Raw genomic sequence first — 16,804 nt, 5'->3', positions numbered from 1 at the left:
CACAGAAACTGCTCTCAACCGGGTGTTGGGGGCAACCTACTAACCTACCTCCCCCTTACCCCATTACATATGTGAATAGGGTTTTATTGTTGTTGTATAGAAAGAAACCAAATCAAATATATAAAATGAAGTTCAATGGATTCAGTCCATGATCGGATGGAGGTGGGAGATGAAGGTCCGACATGTTCGATGCGAGGACCACCATTTGAGCACCACCATCACAAATGATACTATAAAGATAAATTATAGAAACAAACCAAATCAAATATAACTTTCCTTGGTCGCTCATAAGAATCAAATCTGGACAAACTTTCCTATGTATTACTCATCCTTAATATTCAACAGCCAACACATATTATGTTGATGAAAAGTGGACAGCATATGGTAGCACAAGTAATAGCATCTCAAAAAGTTATCAACTAAATACAAACATGGTCGAACTCCAACTATTCCTCTCTAGAAGCCGGATCGATCCCGGTCGATGGGCTATCAGCGAAATACTCCTGGTGCTTCACATTCACCCCATACTGGTCATTCAAACACCATAAAACAATTATTTCCCAATACAAATGAAAATGCTAAGCAAAATTAAGACACTTATTCATCGAAGACATAAACGACGGGTTCACAAGCAAAATACATAATGACTGAACATACTCTTATATTTCTCCAAGGAAAATACCCCACTTAGTAGTTAGAATATTCTGTGTATGCCTAAGCAGCTACAACACACATCTCTCAGTAACTTCGACGATATAACGTTATAGAACAATCAGCTCCTACATTTGATAAAATATAATGCTCAAACCTCTGTGCTAAAATGATCTGTAATCTGATGGGCATTTAAATTTCCCTTGAATGAGCAATTTAGTTATAGAGGCTACAACTTAATGCCCTTAACATGTGCTAAAATTCCATTAACTCAACTACAAACTAGGGAAATCAGAAATAACCATTGGCATTCAGAAAAAAGAGGCCGTATAAATTTTCAGTGCCTACCTCGCGCAAGGACTTTGAGAGATCATCCATCGTCAAGATTAGGCGCTTATCCTGTTCCAACAGAGAGTCAGACAAGCCATAAGAGATCAGGAATCTTTAAAAACAAACATAAGAAATCACCCTTTGCTGCTTATCTCTTTTGTCCTTGACGACTGCATCCTGCCTTGCCTTGCAATGCCTACATTACGAATAAAACGTTGTAAGCAAACTTAATGAGTTAAATGTGAATAAATCCAAACGTAAACTATTCAAAAGGTTACTCAATTGTTTAACATATTCCCCTTGCACCGAAACAGAAAGAAATATTTGATGAATTCACATAAATTAAGAACACTAGAACTTGGCCATCTCCACAAAGTGTCCTACTTCAAATTGATATATAACATCAAGAAATTTTGAAGTTTCCATTCTTCATAGTTTAAAGAACGAAAAGGGATATAATTTAAATGTTTTGGGTGTCATACTGAAGTGCATCACTCGCAACCTCGGCAACAAACTTCTGAGTAGCAACAGCAACAAGCCTTATTCTGCAAAAGCCCAACAAGAATCAAACAGGATCAGACAAAAAGGAAATAATACATCGACAATGTGACTCTCGATCCATCTTGTGTAGAGTTATAAATAAGACGAGACATAATACAAATTATTCAAGTTCGATTCGGTCAACACGTTAATCAAATGGACTCGACTCGAGCAAACGAAACTCAAGTTATTAACGAGCTGAAGCAAACTACTTAATACCGGACTTGAAAAGCTTGCGATCAACTCGAAAAAATAATATTTTGATTTTTTAAATTAAATTATTAATAATAGTAACGTTTATATGTTGTATTTTTAACAAAAAATATAATATAAGATTTTTTTCAGGTATGAGTTCTAGTTCAAGCTTAAACCGAAGTCCAGTTAAAGCTTCGATCAAGCTAAGTCTAAGAATGTTTTAGATTCAAGTTTTTTTTCAAACCATATCGAACTTCAACATTTGATTTAGAGTTTGTGTCGAGCTTGCACTTTTAAGGTCACAAGCTTTTAATACGAGCTTAACTTTGAACTTTTCGAGGTGAGTTTAACAATACTCGAGCTCAACTTGATTCGTCTACGGCCCTACTAGTATGGACTGTAAAAGAATGCTCGAATTAAAGAAAATCTCCTGCCCAAGACCCCATCCCTAAGCAAAAGAACTCAAACATAGACAAGCTAGCTTATAGAAGGTTGAATTTTTGGGAACCCTAGAACCAACTAAAAGAAAGATAAGTAACCATAGGCAGAGCTAGTCGGTTAAAGTAGGATAAAAGATTTAAAACATTTCTCCGAACCCTAGCACCAATAAAAGGAACAAATTTCCACAAATTTCCGTACAGGCATCCAAAGACCATAAAATGAAAATAAAAAAAGTGGGGGTAGAGAGAAGCACCTACAATCGAACATCGGGACATTGAAAACCACTCTTGGCTAAGTACTGTTCCACCAGTTCGTCAGGTATCTGCCAAGAATCAACCACAGAGGAGGTTGAGAAATCGTAAGAAATATTAAGAAGAAGAAGAATTTCCTGCTTAAAACGAAGTTGGATTTGATTATTGAAGAAAAAGAAATGGTACAGTGGGAGTGTAATCCATGAGAGAGGCAAGGAAATCGGAGAGAGTTGAGTCGTCATCGTGCTTCCCATCGCTGGATTGCGGATTGTGGCTCATTTCCTTCGCTTTCCCCAACTATGCTTTCTGCCTTCGCTAGTCACTACGTTGTTATTAAGCTAAATAATATTTAAAAATGAAGACCAAATTTAAGAATGAAATTTAAATATTTAAATATCAATTTAAAATAAGAATTATAATTTGAAAATAAAATTTAAAGATTTAAGGATTAATTAAAAATGAAATAATAATTTAAAAATATATAACGATGTTATAACATTATAACTATAGATTTATATATAAATTTTTATCTATTTAAACTCATCAAATGACTTTATTCTTCTTAAATGTTCTGGATTTGAGTAAGTACATCTATAGCAGAGTGTAAATATATTATCAATGATTAAGATAGATTTTGAAACCATCTCATACTATTAAAAAAATAAGTTAATTGTATCATATGACCCCAAATTATAATTTTTATTTTAAATTCATCCCTAAACTTTTGAATATCTCAATTTCATTCTCGAATTCATCCAAATATATAATTAGTTTCAACCTTAGTTTAACCTAGATTTTTTTTCCAAGCATATAATAATATAACTTGGCCTAACGATTTTATTAACAATGGATGTGATTAGTCAATATGTATAGTTTGAGATCGAATTGGAATATTAAAAAAGTTTCAAGATCAATTTAGAATGAATGTCATGGTTTGGGGATGTAATTGAAATATTTAAAAGTTTAAGGATTAATTTAAAATAACAGTCATATTTTTTAAGATATGTGATACAATTAACTCTAAATAAAAACTATCTTCTATTTCATTGAACTAGTTACATTAGCATTGATAAGTAACATCGGTAGTAAAATAATTATTGTTATTGAGAGTACTCTTTGAATATATATTATATCGTGCTTACTCAGATTAATAATAATAAAAATAACAAGTTACATTAGATTTATCTGGAAATATACAAGCTACACGAAAAGACAAACAAATCTTACCCGTAAGTCATATGTAACATAGACATTATTTCAAGCTACACAAGGAAGACAAGAATCACACACACACATATATACCTCTAATTAGCAAATGAACAAGACCGTCGGATTTCCCCTTCATCGTCCGTTTTCACTCTAACGGCAGTGAGCTTCAAGAACGACTCCCCCCAGCTCCGGAAAAAGCTTTCTTGATCAGTTGCAAAAGCTTCTACTTTCGCCCTGGTTCTTCCATCCTCTAAAAGAACAGAGTCCGACTGAAACAACCCCTTGTGAGCCACTAGATTGCTGTAATACTGATTATCGAATGCGAACGACGTCTCCGGATCATTGTCGACGGTTTTCGATGCGCTCGAACCCAATGGACACTTCTTCATAAGATCTTCTGCATAGCTACTGTCTAGTGATTTGTCGATCAGGGTTAGCTTTCCCTTTGAGTTCATTCGAAATCGATCGCTGAATGCGTTACAATGTGCTGATCCTATAGTATGAGCACCTGTAAAAGCAATCGAGTCGAGTTAAATAAAAGAAATTAAATTGATGAGCCATATCTTTTAACTCAAGTTTTATTTGAAAAAATTTCAAGTCAAATTTATGAAATTTATTCAAGTTTATATACAATTTTAATTATAATTATTTACAATATTATGATACGAATTGGTTTTAATTTATCGACATTCTTTAACCATATAAGATACACATATATTTCTTCATATTTTTTTCATACAAATACAATCTAAAATTATAAAATATATTTATAAAATTATTTTAAAAAATTGAAGATAATTTTTTTGTGGGTTCTACAATGAGAAAGGAACATGCTGTTCAAATTTAATTAAAATAGACTTAAAATAAAAGATGAATTAAAGGAAATGAGTAAATAATACAAAATTGAGAAACTGGAAAAAAATTTGTTATAAAAAAGATGAATTGAAAATACATAGATATTCTACAATAATTTAGGAGTATATGATTCAAATTAAAAAAACTCTTAAAATGAAAGATATATTGAAAAAATAAAGAAATTATGCAAAGTTGAAGGAATAAACTAAAAAAATACTCTATAAAAATGAAATTAAAGATATATAGGTATTCAACAATAATTTAAGAGCACGTGGTTCAAATTTAATAAAAAATAAACTTAAAATAAATGATGAATTAAAGAAATAACTCAGGGATGTACATGAGACCCGAATAAGATGAGTTTCGATTCGACCCGACCCGATCGGGTCGAGTTTTTAAATAAGACGGGTTTGGGTCGGGTTTTTTAAAGGTGGTGTTAATGTTGGGTCGGATTCGGGTTTAGAGTGAAAAATACCAGACCCGACCAAAAAAATATAAATTTACCTTATATATTTAGGAATAATTACAATAATACCCCTCTATATATTATTTTTTTCAATTAAATCACTATTTTTATTGAATAAAAATAATATTTTTATTATTATTCCGGATCGGATCGGATTCGAAATTTATCTCAAAAAGTTGGGTCGGGTGAAGGATGTAAAATTTGTGGGTCGGGTTAGCCGAAACCTGACCCATGCCCATCCCTAGTAAAACTATTAAAATATTCAACGAAATTTTTTTATTTTTTTGGTTGAGTTGAAAGTTTTAAATTCTAACTCAATTCGAACGAACTTGAAAATCGAATTGAAAATTCGAATAGACTTGAATAAAATAACTCAACATTAAAAAAAATTGATTTTTCAAATCGAGTAGAGTTTTGATCGCTCCTGTTCAAGACTTTTGTTTGAATGAAATACCTGACAGAGTTACAAGGTCGTCTAGAGATAAGCCCTTAGATTTGAAGAGTTTGATCATCTCATTCATGGTGAAACTTGTATCTGCAATGTTTGGTCTGACGTTTGCAGCATTCGATATTCTTCCGTCTCTTCTTCCAGTCGGAATCGGAAATGCAGGTCCGCCCGGCTGTTCCATGATCATTATGTTTAATCCCTCGGACTGAAGATTGCATGCAGAAATGGAGGAAGAAGATTAGAGATTTTACCATAACAACAGCATCTCTTGCAGCCAATGCAACGATATCGGCACAAGAAACTGCTCCGGGGCAGAAGATTTCGAGTTCCCTTTTAGCCGAATCGATAACCGAGAATCCTCCGAGTGAGGTATTTGCCGGATCGCTTCGCTCGGTTCCGTTTCCTTGTAATAGTACTGATGCATCACAACCCTGAACACTCATGGCAACCATTATTCAGATAAAACTAATACATGCAAGATGCAACATTCATGGTGATATAAGGTGTTTTAACCCGATATTGCTGACCTCGACGAAGCAGTCGTGGAACAACAGGCGCAGTAGTTTCCCAGGGATGGTTGGATCAGAAGAGGAAGCTGATCTGACCGTGTTGCTAACGATGAACTCCGCAGCGGGACACGATGTAGCGTAGAAGTTGAACGAGAGGCTAGCGCGCGAAGGCGACGCAGCAAAAGCGAGCAAAACAGCAACGAGGAGAGTAATTTTGGTCTCCATTGATGCACTGGTTGCCATTTACTGATGCAATTAGAGTAAGAGGAGCTCAACAGGGAACTGGTCGCCATGGACCATGAATTTACTCTTATTCAAAGCTGCATTAATGACCTTGAGCCGCTGTCAGGGCGGTAGATGAGTAAAAACTCACGCATTTAGTTACATTTGGCCAAGCAAGCATTTAAAATCATTTTCAAGTTTCTTCTTTCTCGTTTTAGTCTCTCTTAAATGCACAACGTCCCCAACAACAAAGACAAATTGAGAAAAACAAAGACTACCCGGTTCTTAATTGTGTCATTTTCATTGTTGATGCTTAAGTTCCCTGGATCATAACTTCTTTTGGCAAGCATCGGAAACTCTCTGCTCGATGTATTCCGTCGATCGGGACAGTGTAGGGCAGTAACTTGATTCAATGACACTATGTGCCATTAATATGCAAGGTTTCCAAGGCAAACAAAACTCTTCAATTTCTGTCTACATCATGGGTTACCTACGGTTGACAAACAAATTGTGATTGTGACGATGGCAAGCAATTCATCCTTTTCAATTTGAACGGAGAGGTACAATCAGTTATTTTAATGAGTTGAAAAAGATGATGAATAATAACTTTTGAATTAAGGAGAGAGAGAGCCCTCCTTCGGTTTTGCATGGCAGCTCATATACGTAACATTGGTGCTACTAGTGTTGAGTCTAAAGCAATAATGAGTACTTGTAGGATGAATAGATCTGACAATGTAGCAGATTTAGTCGATGACGGGATTGATAACAGTAAGGAGGATATGAAATTCCGGAGACTTCCAAAACTCTAAAAACCTTAATATGCAAAAGATTTCTTACAAAGGTGCAGTTTACAGAGAAGATCCGGAGATGTAACACCTACCTTTGCAGAAAAATAACACTAGACTGGAGAATTCTTCAAGCTGGAATTCAATATCAATGACATCGACGTAATTTACAGTTAATAGACATAGTAAAGAAACAATATCAATGATCCATGAATCACAAAATAGCTTGTAGCTTGCAGATTTGCTGCAGAACTCTCCATGAATGTTCTTAAGACAATTCCTTTTACTATGTTCATGCTCTCTCAGCTTGTCTTGGCTTGAAGCAGTGTAGTAATAAGAAACAAGTGACAATATTCACAGAAAATTGTATCAAACTAATGAAATTGAGAGAACACAGTAATTGATGCTGTAATAAATGGGGGGAAATCGCATGAAAATTTGTTTATTTGTTCTGCGAATGGGACTCAAGTTGTACAAGAAAACTGTGGTACAAAATTTCTGTCTAACCAGCTGATGGAGATCATGGAAAATCTTGAACACTGCATCAGGCCTAGCCAGCCTCAGCATTTTTCGACATGGACTTGAGTTCATCCGCTTTGGGACCAAACCACTGTCTTACGATCTCGGCTATCTCTTTTGGTGACTTTGAAAATTTCCCACATCCATTTTCCAACACATACGGGACATGACTTCCTGCAGAACCGAAACCAAGATTTTAACTTCTTTGGCGAAAGTTAAAAGACCCCGTTGCAATATTCTATTGCACCACTCACACCGACCATGTAATCCCGTATTATTTAACCAAAAACTGGGAATTATTTGACTGATAGTACTTGCAGCTGATAAGTGAAACCCATAGGGTGCATGAAAAAAAAAGGAAATTTGGATTTCATGATCCTATAGCCTAGTTTAGCTATATAATGTGGTCAACTTATTACTTTATTATGTTCGACAAATTACGGAAACTCCTATTAAGATGAAATATCGTAAGTATATAATTATAAAATAAAGCTAGAACCTAGTAAAGATAGTACGACGACTTACCTGCCCGGCAATGAAACCGTTCAAAATTATGGGAAGACCTCTTATCATAGCCTCAGCAATAGTTCCAGGGCCAGCCTATTGAAGCAAAAATCATGCAATATCAAGAAATGTATTACAGGCATCCGTATATTATTATGTCTTTCATTTAGAAAGTTACCTTTGTAATAATGCAGTCGCAAGAACCCATGCATTCCTACATTTTGGTGACAAATCCCTTCACCTATAAGATTTTGCAAAAAATCCTGAACTATCAGTTGCCTACATAAACCTTTTTTTTTTTTGGATAATTAAAATTTTATTACCCAAATGAGCAGAGTTCTGCTACAAAACAATCATCAAAGGAAAATCAACAAAAAACATGAACCTATTACAAAACAGATTATAGGTTATTCAAGACTCCAATTCTTACAAAGAGTGATATTAATTCTATCTAGTCTATTAATGTTCCGGCCTCGTAGTTGAATGCCAACCATCTCCTTGATAGCTTTAAGAATTTCAACTACAGTTCTAGAGTTTCCTTTGAACAATCTTCTGTTTCGTTCCCCCCAAAGAGAATAGAGGAATGCACACCATGCAAGTTTCAATATAGTGAATGTTAATAATATTGTTCGGCATGTTTACTGCGATAGAACTTTGTCAGAACTTAGAATCAGATTATCACAAGTCTTCTCATGGTTCTTTTAAAAGGCATCTGGATAGGAATTAGACATAGAAAACTTAGCTGTGCAAAGTTACTTCGGATTAAAACATCAAAGAAAAGTCGATACCTGGACGGGAATTTTCCAATCGATTGCACGCAATTTGCTGGCAATTTTTTTGTTATGGCCACAAATGACAAGGATTTGACCTAATGGGTCGCCAAGGTTCTCATCGTATAATGCATTTCCAAGTGCACGGGCAGTAACCTCGATGGGCCCCATTCCTTCCCCTCCTCCCATCAACAAAACTGCAGGAAGATACTCATACATTCCTAATTCTCTCCTAAGCTCAATCTACGTTGTCAAAATATCAAATTGTCAGTATCGTTTGATCCGATAAGACAATGGAAGATGAAAAGAGATATCAACGGGTATATTGAAACCAAACATAATTGCTATAACACATGAAACAAACAAATGGTGTTACGAAAACCAGCAACAAGAACTGGAAAAATTGCAGAATCTGAATACAAATAAACTAGTTGCATCAAGACTTTTTTCCCTGTGTGCAAAAGTTTGGGAAAATAGTTTTCATAGAATAAAATTGTCATAGAGAAATGAGCATATAAACTAATTAGTTTAAAAGGTAAGCCGACCTTTGGCCGAACAGGCTTCACAAAAGAGGGTCGTATTGGAAGGCCATAAACCTTTATTTGGGATGGTTGGAGCCCGGCTTTCAATGCCCTTTTTGCAACATCATCTGTTGGGCAATAGCATCTTGTTACAAGCTTATGAAACCTAAAACAAGAATGAACATAACCAAAGAATAAGCAGATTTCAAAGCATGGAAACTAAGATGCAGAACTAACCATGTCGGATGGCAAGTTCTTAAAGGTGACCACCGTGGTGAAGACTATCTTGTTCAATAGACCCTTTGCCTTAAGAATACGAAGTGGAACATGTTGCATCAGAGGATGTACACTAATAATAATGTCAGGCTGGTATTTCATCAACCCTTTGGCAACCTCTCTATCACAAGAACATAGAATAAATTAAACACATAAGCGTTGGAGGAATGGAGAAGGAAATCATATAACTAATTTGCTGCGAGGCCTGACATACGATATTCCGTTTCATTCACATATCTTCCCCCATCAGATCAACAGGATTAAGACAACCATCGATAGAAACTTAATTAACCAAAACATGAAAGGAAAACAGAAAAAGGCATATCGACATATATTCTCACCTAGCTATGAATGTTGAAGTTGCAGCGAAATTCGATTGATAAATCACCCGAGGAGCGGTTCCATAATACGTTAACCTCCACAGTAATCAATGTTTGACCAAGAAGTTATAGCTCTTTGGTAATTGATTAAATGGCCAGGGCGTATGAACGGTCCACAAATCTGTAACAAACACCTGCAATTTGTCACTCCTGACATATAGAGCAAATGTAAGCTAAAAACAATACGCTCCCACTAATCCTTTTACTATAGGTACGTAAAACTCGACTCGACGCGAAAAAATCGAACTTTTCAACTCGACTTGTAATTTCATAAATTTGATTTGACTCGAAAAATTTTAAATTCGATTTGAGTTATAAAATAGAATTCGAATAACTAAAATTTTTTAATTATTAGTAGATTGATTTTCAAGTCCAAATTGAATTCCCCAACTTTATATGATATATGTATATCACATATCATATATAATTACAAAATACTGTTTAAATTAAAATTGGTGATCTTGCTAGTCAAATGCAAGCCAAAGGCCTCACTGGATTCTTGCTAATGAGAGCTACTGGAAATTTAGTTCTAATGATTTTTGAAGACTTTGTTTCGTTGAAAAGTGTGAAGAACGAAAAATCAGAGACGATTGCAAAGTGGTTTTCTAAAGTCAAAGCTTGGTCAGAGAGTATGGTGGTGGAGTGTCGTCGAGTGTGGTTAATTTGAAAGGGGTCTCTTTTCACGCTTGGAATTGGAAAACTTTCAAAAACATTGCAGATAAGTGGGGCAAAATATTAGCAATCGACGAAAGTTGTCAGTTTTCTTCATCTTTCGATCGGGCAAAAATTCAAATCCTAACAAAGACGCATGAGAGAATTGATGAATACTTGGAGTTGAAGGTCGGTGATAATTTCTTCAAAATCACGGTGCATTAAACAGAGCCTTCCTTCAAACCTAATTATTGGGTCCCTGACAAAGTCGATACTTCTTCAGATCTTGGTTCTCCATTTGAGATTTTGATTTAGTTTTAATGGTCGCATGTGTAGGTTTTTCCTTTGTGTTATGTCTTTCTGCGTTTTTTATTTGCTATTGATGGAGGTGTAACTTAGAAATAGGGCGATTATTTCTGAGATTTTGTGGTTGAGGATGTGAGAGTTTTAGGTAATTCTGGTTTTTTATAACAGTATATATCCTTATATGAGGGTATTTCGTGTTTTCATATGTATTCGGTGTTCTATTTAATAAACTATGAGGTATTCTTTTCTTTCTTCCAATGTTCGTTAACATACTTATTAACTTATTAATATGTGGACGAATACGAAGGGAGTTTTTAATGAGACCTCAAACTTTTATAAAAAAAATAGTACCATAAAATTATAAATATATTAAATTTAAACATAAACTCGAATTACATAAATTTCACTCCAAAAAATTCAAATAAAATTTAAATTATAAAATATAACTAGATATTAACTCAACTCAACCTAATACTCAATCTACCCTTTACCATTTGTCAAGAAATTGCAGAAACATAGAAGGCAAACAAAATTGAAAATTGTGTTCTTTCATGTAGTCCAGTTGGTCAAACAAAAACTAACACTGCAAGTAGTTATAAAAGAAGCAAATTTTCTTAATTTGTAACTTTTTCCAATGCCCGCATTTTCTTTGCTACCAAACAAAAGGAAACTGGCCTGATATTCGTCCCCAAATTCCTCGTTAAAAGCAGCCTTAATAGCTTCAGCTGAGGCTCTATGACCCCCACCAGTATCACTCATCAAAATCAGAACTTTTTTGGGGGTCTCGGCTTCGACCCCATTCAAAGGCAAATCTTCAACCTCAAGAACCCGCCATCACCGCTTGTCTCACTCCATTGCTATCCTCTGAACCAACCCGAATCGAAGCAAACCCAATTGGGATTCTATCACAGTGAAACTTAATCGCTCTATTAAACTCATTCACGATTCTCCTAACGCTGTTTCGAGCACCCAAACTGAGTGAAGCAGCAGCTGTAACAACACGCTTCTTGTCAGAAACAGAGTCTCTGAACCCAGAAAAATACGTGATTCGGCTTGAATGAATAAAACCCATCAGAATTTAAGCTGTGAAAACTCTTGTTGAATGCTAAGTGACCCAATTGAGTGACGAGATCGAAGGCAGGGCCCGATTATTGGGTAACAGCAGAAGGGCTTTGCATTTTGAAAAGGGTTTTTTTTTATCTGTGTTGGATGAGAAAGAAGTTAAAACAATTCAATTTAATCCTAAGTAGTCGTTATCACAAATAAGAAACAAGTTTCGTTTCCTTCAAGAGAGAGATAATGAGCGAAGATGCGAAAAAGAAGTTGAAATGAGGAAATCTAGCGAGTGTTTTTCTATCCACACATCATGGATTACCGAGTAAATGCCTTACAAATTGGGAAACTTCTATTTTAGGTCACTGAACTATGGGTACACTTCTATTTTGAACATTAAACTAACAATTTTGTCAAAATCGTGATGTATCTAAATTTTGATTGAGATACTAACATATTCAATCCTTATTGCATGCCCATCATATTAATTTAACTCTAATTTTATTTAAAAATAAATTATTTAATGCATTGGTGTATTATTTTATAAGAAAATATGAATTAAACAGAGAATGTATTAAACTTATTAAAATAATATTATTTCATATTAAATAATTAAGCTATATATTATATTGTTTATTGAGGTATATTGAATTATTTTTGCATTGAAAATGATTTCTAGGTAGATAAATATTTTTGTTTATCTTTTGTATATGTTTATAGTATGTTTTCATTTGTCGGTGTTTTTTCCTGAAAATAGCGTTTAAAAAATTCTTAAAATTATTTTTGTAAATTTATACAAACATCGTCTCGTAGTTGTATAAACAGATACCTTAAGGCAAAAAGTTTATATGAAATTAGAAATATAAAAAAGAAAAGTTACATTATCATAAAAAATCATTTTATACTTAAAGAAAAATCACTTGCCATATCAAACAATCCATGCAGAATTTTAATAACATATCATCACTTGTCATATCGACTCTTTTAACAGACTATTAATGATTAATATTAACAATTATTTTAATTATTTGAATCATGTGACACATTTAAGTTGCTTAATGTAAAATTTTCAAATATTATAAGAATAATTTTTTGGGAAAAAACTATTATTATAATTATAAATTTATAGATATTTATTTTATATATATATATATATATATATATATATTAAAAAAATTATTAAATGCATTACATTACTAAGGCAAATATCAAATTCGAATACGCATAAGATAGACAACAAAATTAATCATTAGAAGCACTTATAACAAGATGAGAGAACTAAACCAATGATTCAAAGTAACGGTAAATCAACAAGCAAAGATCGACTCGTATGCCGTCGTCGCCGGACAGCAGACAAGGTTTTAAACGGGGTTTAGGCAAAAGAGAAGAAATGAGTACCTTCATGCAAATTTTTGGAGTAGAACCCTCAACTCACTCTGATTTCTCAACTCATCATCCTTGGAGATGACTAGTAAAGGGAAAGTTGTTCAGTTGCTCGGAACAATTGCTGAGAATAGTAATTTGTTAATATCCTCCGGCTCCGATTCCTGCATCTCCTCTCCTGAATCAACAGCATAAAATGTGAGTTAAAATGAAATATATCGATGCAAACGTATGAATTGCTTAAGACCTGCGGAACTAGCTCATACAATTCCATACGTACTACACCCAATAAAAATTCAACAAGTTTATTAAGATACAGCAGCCCAAAGAATGTTGGAATAATATAAAAAAAATACGCCTAATGTTTGATTAAATAATCACTTTGATCCTTAAATTTGTTTTAGTATTTTGGTATTAACTTTTCATTTTATGAACATCTAATTAAAGTCACTTTGATCCTTATTCTTTTCCGAAAGCATTTTGCCTTCCACCATTTCATTTTAGGGCAAAAAGGCCCATACTTTGGAGCGTTAACCGTTTGTTTACTAATGGTTTTCATCCATGGAGGAGCCTTTTTGGCCCAAAATGAAACGTTAGAGATCAAAATACTCCAAATAAAAAAGAGTTGGGACCAAAATGACTATTTAGTCAAACATTAGGGGCCTTTTTTGACATTATGCCAAGTATGTTTATACGCAAGTATTGAGACGAGAGAACACACTATGGGAAGCGACAAATAGCTACTACATCTGAATCTTTTAGAACCGATTAAATCTGTACCATCTAGATGCAGGATGCCAAATCTTAAAGGGAGACAAAACCAGAGGCATAATTGCCAATGCAAGCGTTTGCTTAGGACCATTTTAGAGCACCAACAAAGTGAACCAATGATATATATTTGAATATTTCTAGATACCCTACCCTTTTCCTAACAAAAGAGAACGAAGAACGGTGTCTGCCATTATTGGGTAAAGCAACAAACTTACCTATTCTTGATCTGACTTGAACCGTCCACTCATCGATGATCTGCAAGAGGCATAACATCAAAGTGTGAAAGCAGCATAATTATGGTTTAAGTGTGTGCTAATTCAGACATGAAGTGCTACCGAAAAGATTCAATTTCTGTAGGCTTTGTTTTAAACTGCCCATGGAACATCTAAGCATGGGCGTTTAATCTTGAGCAGAGCCCACATAACCACATTTAGTTTAATGTTGGTTGTTTGCTGACAAGTGGTGCGACGACTATGGACACCACTTGGAAAATAGACAACCTTAACAACTGGTGCATAAATCATTTAGCAGTGGAATCGATCGATCTAAACGTTGGCTAAGCCCTAAACCCTAAAACAATGTCGAGACAGACGCGAGTTCGATTTCAAAAGAATAAGGGAAACCTGGTTGAAATTAGTGAATGCTGGATCATCAGAATCACTTGCGAGGGGAATGCCCATTGATGCTTGCATACGCTGGACTAAATTTCTGTTCCCAACAAGAACTGTTCTAGCCTTATCAATCAAATCCTGAAAATGAACTCAGCAAATAAACAAAGGTAAATTTCCAATATCACCATTCTCTCAATTTTTAAACTTTTAAAACAAACCCAACCTCTGAAATTCGATAGATTTGATTAAAAGAAGAAGAAAAAACCTGTTTGGCCGATAGAAGCTCACGGCACTGGTCGGTCAAGCTCGATAACTCTTCTTGCATCTTCTTTATTCGAGACACCAATTTCATAGGATTCGCCTGCAATCAACACCCCCGTACAATTCAAAATCAAGAGATGAGGAATCTAAAATGGAATTCTAGAAAATTGTGGCTTACATTATCGGGATAAATTTGTTGAAACTCCTTCTCAAGCTTGTACTGAACTACGAGAAGATCATGGTTTGCTTTGGTGAACAAATTCACCAAATTATCAGCTGCCTGATGATGGCTATACTCCTCATTGTTGCGATTATGATCCATCCTTTCTCTCCCTTTCATTAGGGTTTTCTTCCTTTGAATTTAAGATATGAAATTTACCGCCTCCTAGTCATGAAGCTAATTACAATTTTTTTCGCTTTTAATTTGCAACCTACGGGCCATTAACAGCGTGGACCAATATAACCATTGTTAACTTCCAAAGATTACAGTTCACCATGTCTTTAAATAGTGAAAGTACCTTTCCTGGTCCCTCTATTATAGGGTCTATATCAATTTAGTTCCTATATTTTGAAATTGATCAACTTAATCTCTCTTTTTATTTTGAAATTGATCAATTTAGTTCCACCAAATTTCACATCTGTACGAACACTACCTTTTTCTCTGGTCTATGGGATAGAAACAATGTTACCATTAAATTCAAGATTTCATCATTATGTGTCCTAATAAAACTAAAATTTAAAAAAAAATCAATTGAGTCCGGGCCAAAAACGATCATAAAGAAAAGAGAATAGTTGAAGTGAATTTTTCATGACCAAATATATCAAATGAATAATATTCAGGCACACAATAAAAAGATTTATCCAAGAAAATCCCACAAGGGTTGAGTTACTATTGAAAAAGATTATTCTCGTATATAAAGACTTCTGAAAAAAAATGGATGTCAAATTAGGAGGAATTAGAGAGCTATGGTTAGATCGAATAAAATTTTTAACTCACTCGAAGTTGAACGGGAAAGTAAACTCATCCAAATGTATTTGTTCTAACTCAAATTTAAGAGGATTCCATCCTATTCAAAACCTAATTCAAAATTTTAGGTGAAAATTTTCGCCTGACCTGGTGCAAATGAATAGATAAAAAATTATTTTTATTAGATAAAATAATGATCTAATTGAAAAATAATATAGAGGGAGTATTATTACATTTATTTCTAAATATATAATGGGTAATTATAATATAATATTGGTCTATATTTTTTTCATCATAAATCTTATCCTGATCTGACTCAACTTACCCTTTAAAAAAACTTAAACCAACTCGATCTAATTAAAAAAAATTAATTAAATCAAGTCGAAAACCATCAAATTCAAGTCAAATGTCAATCTCTATAAGGAACCCTACGGTGAGAATAAAGATTTTTTAAGGGGATCTTTATTTTTTTCTACCGAAATAAGATGTGAACGAATTTCCTAATCCAAATTATTTTTTCGAACCATAAAATAATTTTGACAAAAAAGTTATTAATTATTTTAGTATGATAGGTGTTAGATTCTTCATACAAAGTTTATAGTTAAAAATTTAAATATACGAATAGAACAAATTACATTGAATAGATCACTTAACAAAAAGTTTATATAATATTCGATCGGAACTAATTAGTTAGAGAATCATATATTCATAATTATATAAAAAAATATTGAAAGCCGTCCTTTTTCTAATTTCATATGATATAGTATAGTAATATTCAATAATATTTTATTTTTATCACCATTTTCATTTCATTTTATTTTATTTTATTTTATTTATTAGATTACAAATTTATTTAAATGAATTAAAATGTACAAAAAAAAACATAAATCAAAGCACACAAGTGTAGTCGGTTCTGGAAAAAGAAAAAC

The 16,804-nt window shown here is 33.8% G+C and overlaps 3 protein-coding genes and 1 pseudogene across 3 annotated transcripts; all 4 read right to left on the bottom strand.

The window, feature by feature from the left end:
* Nucleotides 1-302: 302 nt before the first annotated feature.
* Nucleotides 303-2,737, bottom strand: LOC120150174 (transcription initiation factor TFIID subunit 10-like). The gene is made up of 6 exons (XM_039162879.1): nt 2,595-2,737; nt 2,415-2,479; nt 1,464-1,526; nt 1,120-1,177; nt 1,000-1,050; nt 303-527 (listed from the first exon to the last, which is right to left on the bottom strand). Exons 1-6 carry the CDS (start codon nt 2,685-2,687, stop codon nt 447-449), a joined length of 411 nt encoding a protein of 136 aa, XP_039018810.1. The 5' UTR covers nt 2,688-2,737; the 3' UTR covers nt 303-446.
* Nucleotides 2,738-3,633: 896 nt separating this feature from the next.
* LOC120150199 (peroxidase 18-like) lies at nt 3,634-6,160 on the bottom strand. The gene is made up of 4 exons (XM_039162895.1): nt 5,914-6,160; nt 5,638-5,817; nt 5,393-5,558; nt 3,634-4,125 (listed from the first exon to the last, which is right to left on the bottom strand). The coding sequence occupies exons 1-4, from the start codon at nt 6,136-6,138 to the stop codon at nt 3,713-3,715; spliced, it is 984 nt and encodes a 327-aa protein (XP_039018826.1). The 5' UTR covers nt 6,139-6,160; the 3' UTR covers nt 3,634-3,712.
* A 1,125-nt stretch (nt 6,161-7,285) lies between these two features.
* Nucleotides 7,286-12,007, bottom strand: LOC120150202 (annotated as a pseudogene).
* A 1,273-nt stretch (nt 12,008-13,280) lies between these two features.
* LOC120150200 lies at nt 13,281-15,274 on the bottom strand. Its single transcript, XM_039162896.1, has 5 exons — nt 15,087-15,274; nt 14,913-15,008; nt 14,660-14,785; nt 14,252-14,291; nt 13,281-13,443 (listed from the first exon to the last, which is right to left on the bottom strand). Exons 1-5 carry the CDS (start codon nt 15,246-15,248, stop codon nt 13,370-13,372), a joined length of 498 nt encoding a protein of 165 aa, XP_039018827.1. The 5' UTR covers nt 15,249-15,274; the 3' UTR covers nt 13,281-13,369.
* Between the last annotated feature and the right edge of the window lie 1,530 nt (nt 15,275-16,804).

Source organism: Hibiscus syriacus, unplaced genomic scaffold, assembly GCF_006381635.1.
Source record: "Hibiscus syriacus cultivar Baekdansim isolate YM2019G1 unplaced genomic scaffold, ASM638163v2 tig00111016_pilon, whole genome shotgun sequence".
Classification (NCBI taxonomy): Eukaryota; Viridiplantae; Streptophyta; class Magnoliopsida; order Malvales; family Malvaceae; genus Hibiscus; species Hibiscus syriacus.
Note: the sequence above shows the minus strand (reverse complement) of the source record. Positions and strands in the feature narration are given on the sequence as shown.

Bases quoted from the DNA above. Each gene is read 5' to 3' on its own strand.
- LOC120150174 (XM_039162879.1), bottom strand. From the start codon at position 2,687: ATGAGCCACAATCCGCAATCCAGCGATGGGAAGCACGATGACGACTCA. The intron at 2,480-2,594 runs GTACCATTTCTT...GATTCTTGGCAG, and splicing joins TCATGGATTACACTCCCACT to ATACCTGACGAACTGGTGGA. The intron at 1,527-2,414 runs GTAGGTGCTTCT...GGGCTTTTGCAG, and splicing joins CAATGTCCCGATGTTCGATT to AATAAGGCTTGTTGCTGTTG.
- LOC120150199 (XM_039162895.1), bottom strand. From the start codon at position 6,138: ATGGCAACCAGTGCATCAATGGAGACCAAAATTACTCTCCTCGTTGCT. The intron at 5,559-5,637 runs GTAAAATCTCTA...ATCATGGAACAG, and splicing joins CAAGAGATGCTGTTGTTATG to CCGGGCGGACCTGCATTTCC. The intron at 4,126-5,392 runs GTATTTCATTCA...TTGCTTTTACAG, and splicing joins CGACCTTGTAACTCTGTCAG to GTGCTCATACTATAGGATCA.
- LOC120150200 (XM_039162896.1), bottom strand. From the start codon at position 15,248: ATGAAAGGGAGAGAAAGGATGGATCATAATCGCAACAATGAGGAGTAT. The intron at 15,009-15,086 runs GTAAGCCACAAT...TGTTGATTGCAG, and splicing joins AACAAATTTATCCCGATAAT to GCGAATCCTATGAAATTGGT. The intron at 13,444-14,251 runs GTAAGTTTGTTG...CTGTTGATTCAG, and splicing joins TCAAGTCAGATCAAGAATAG to GAGAGGAGATGCAGGAATCG.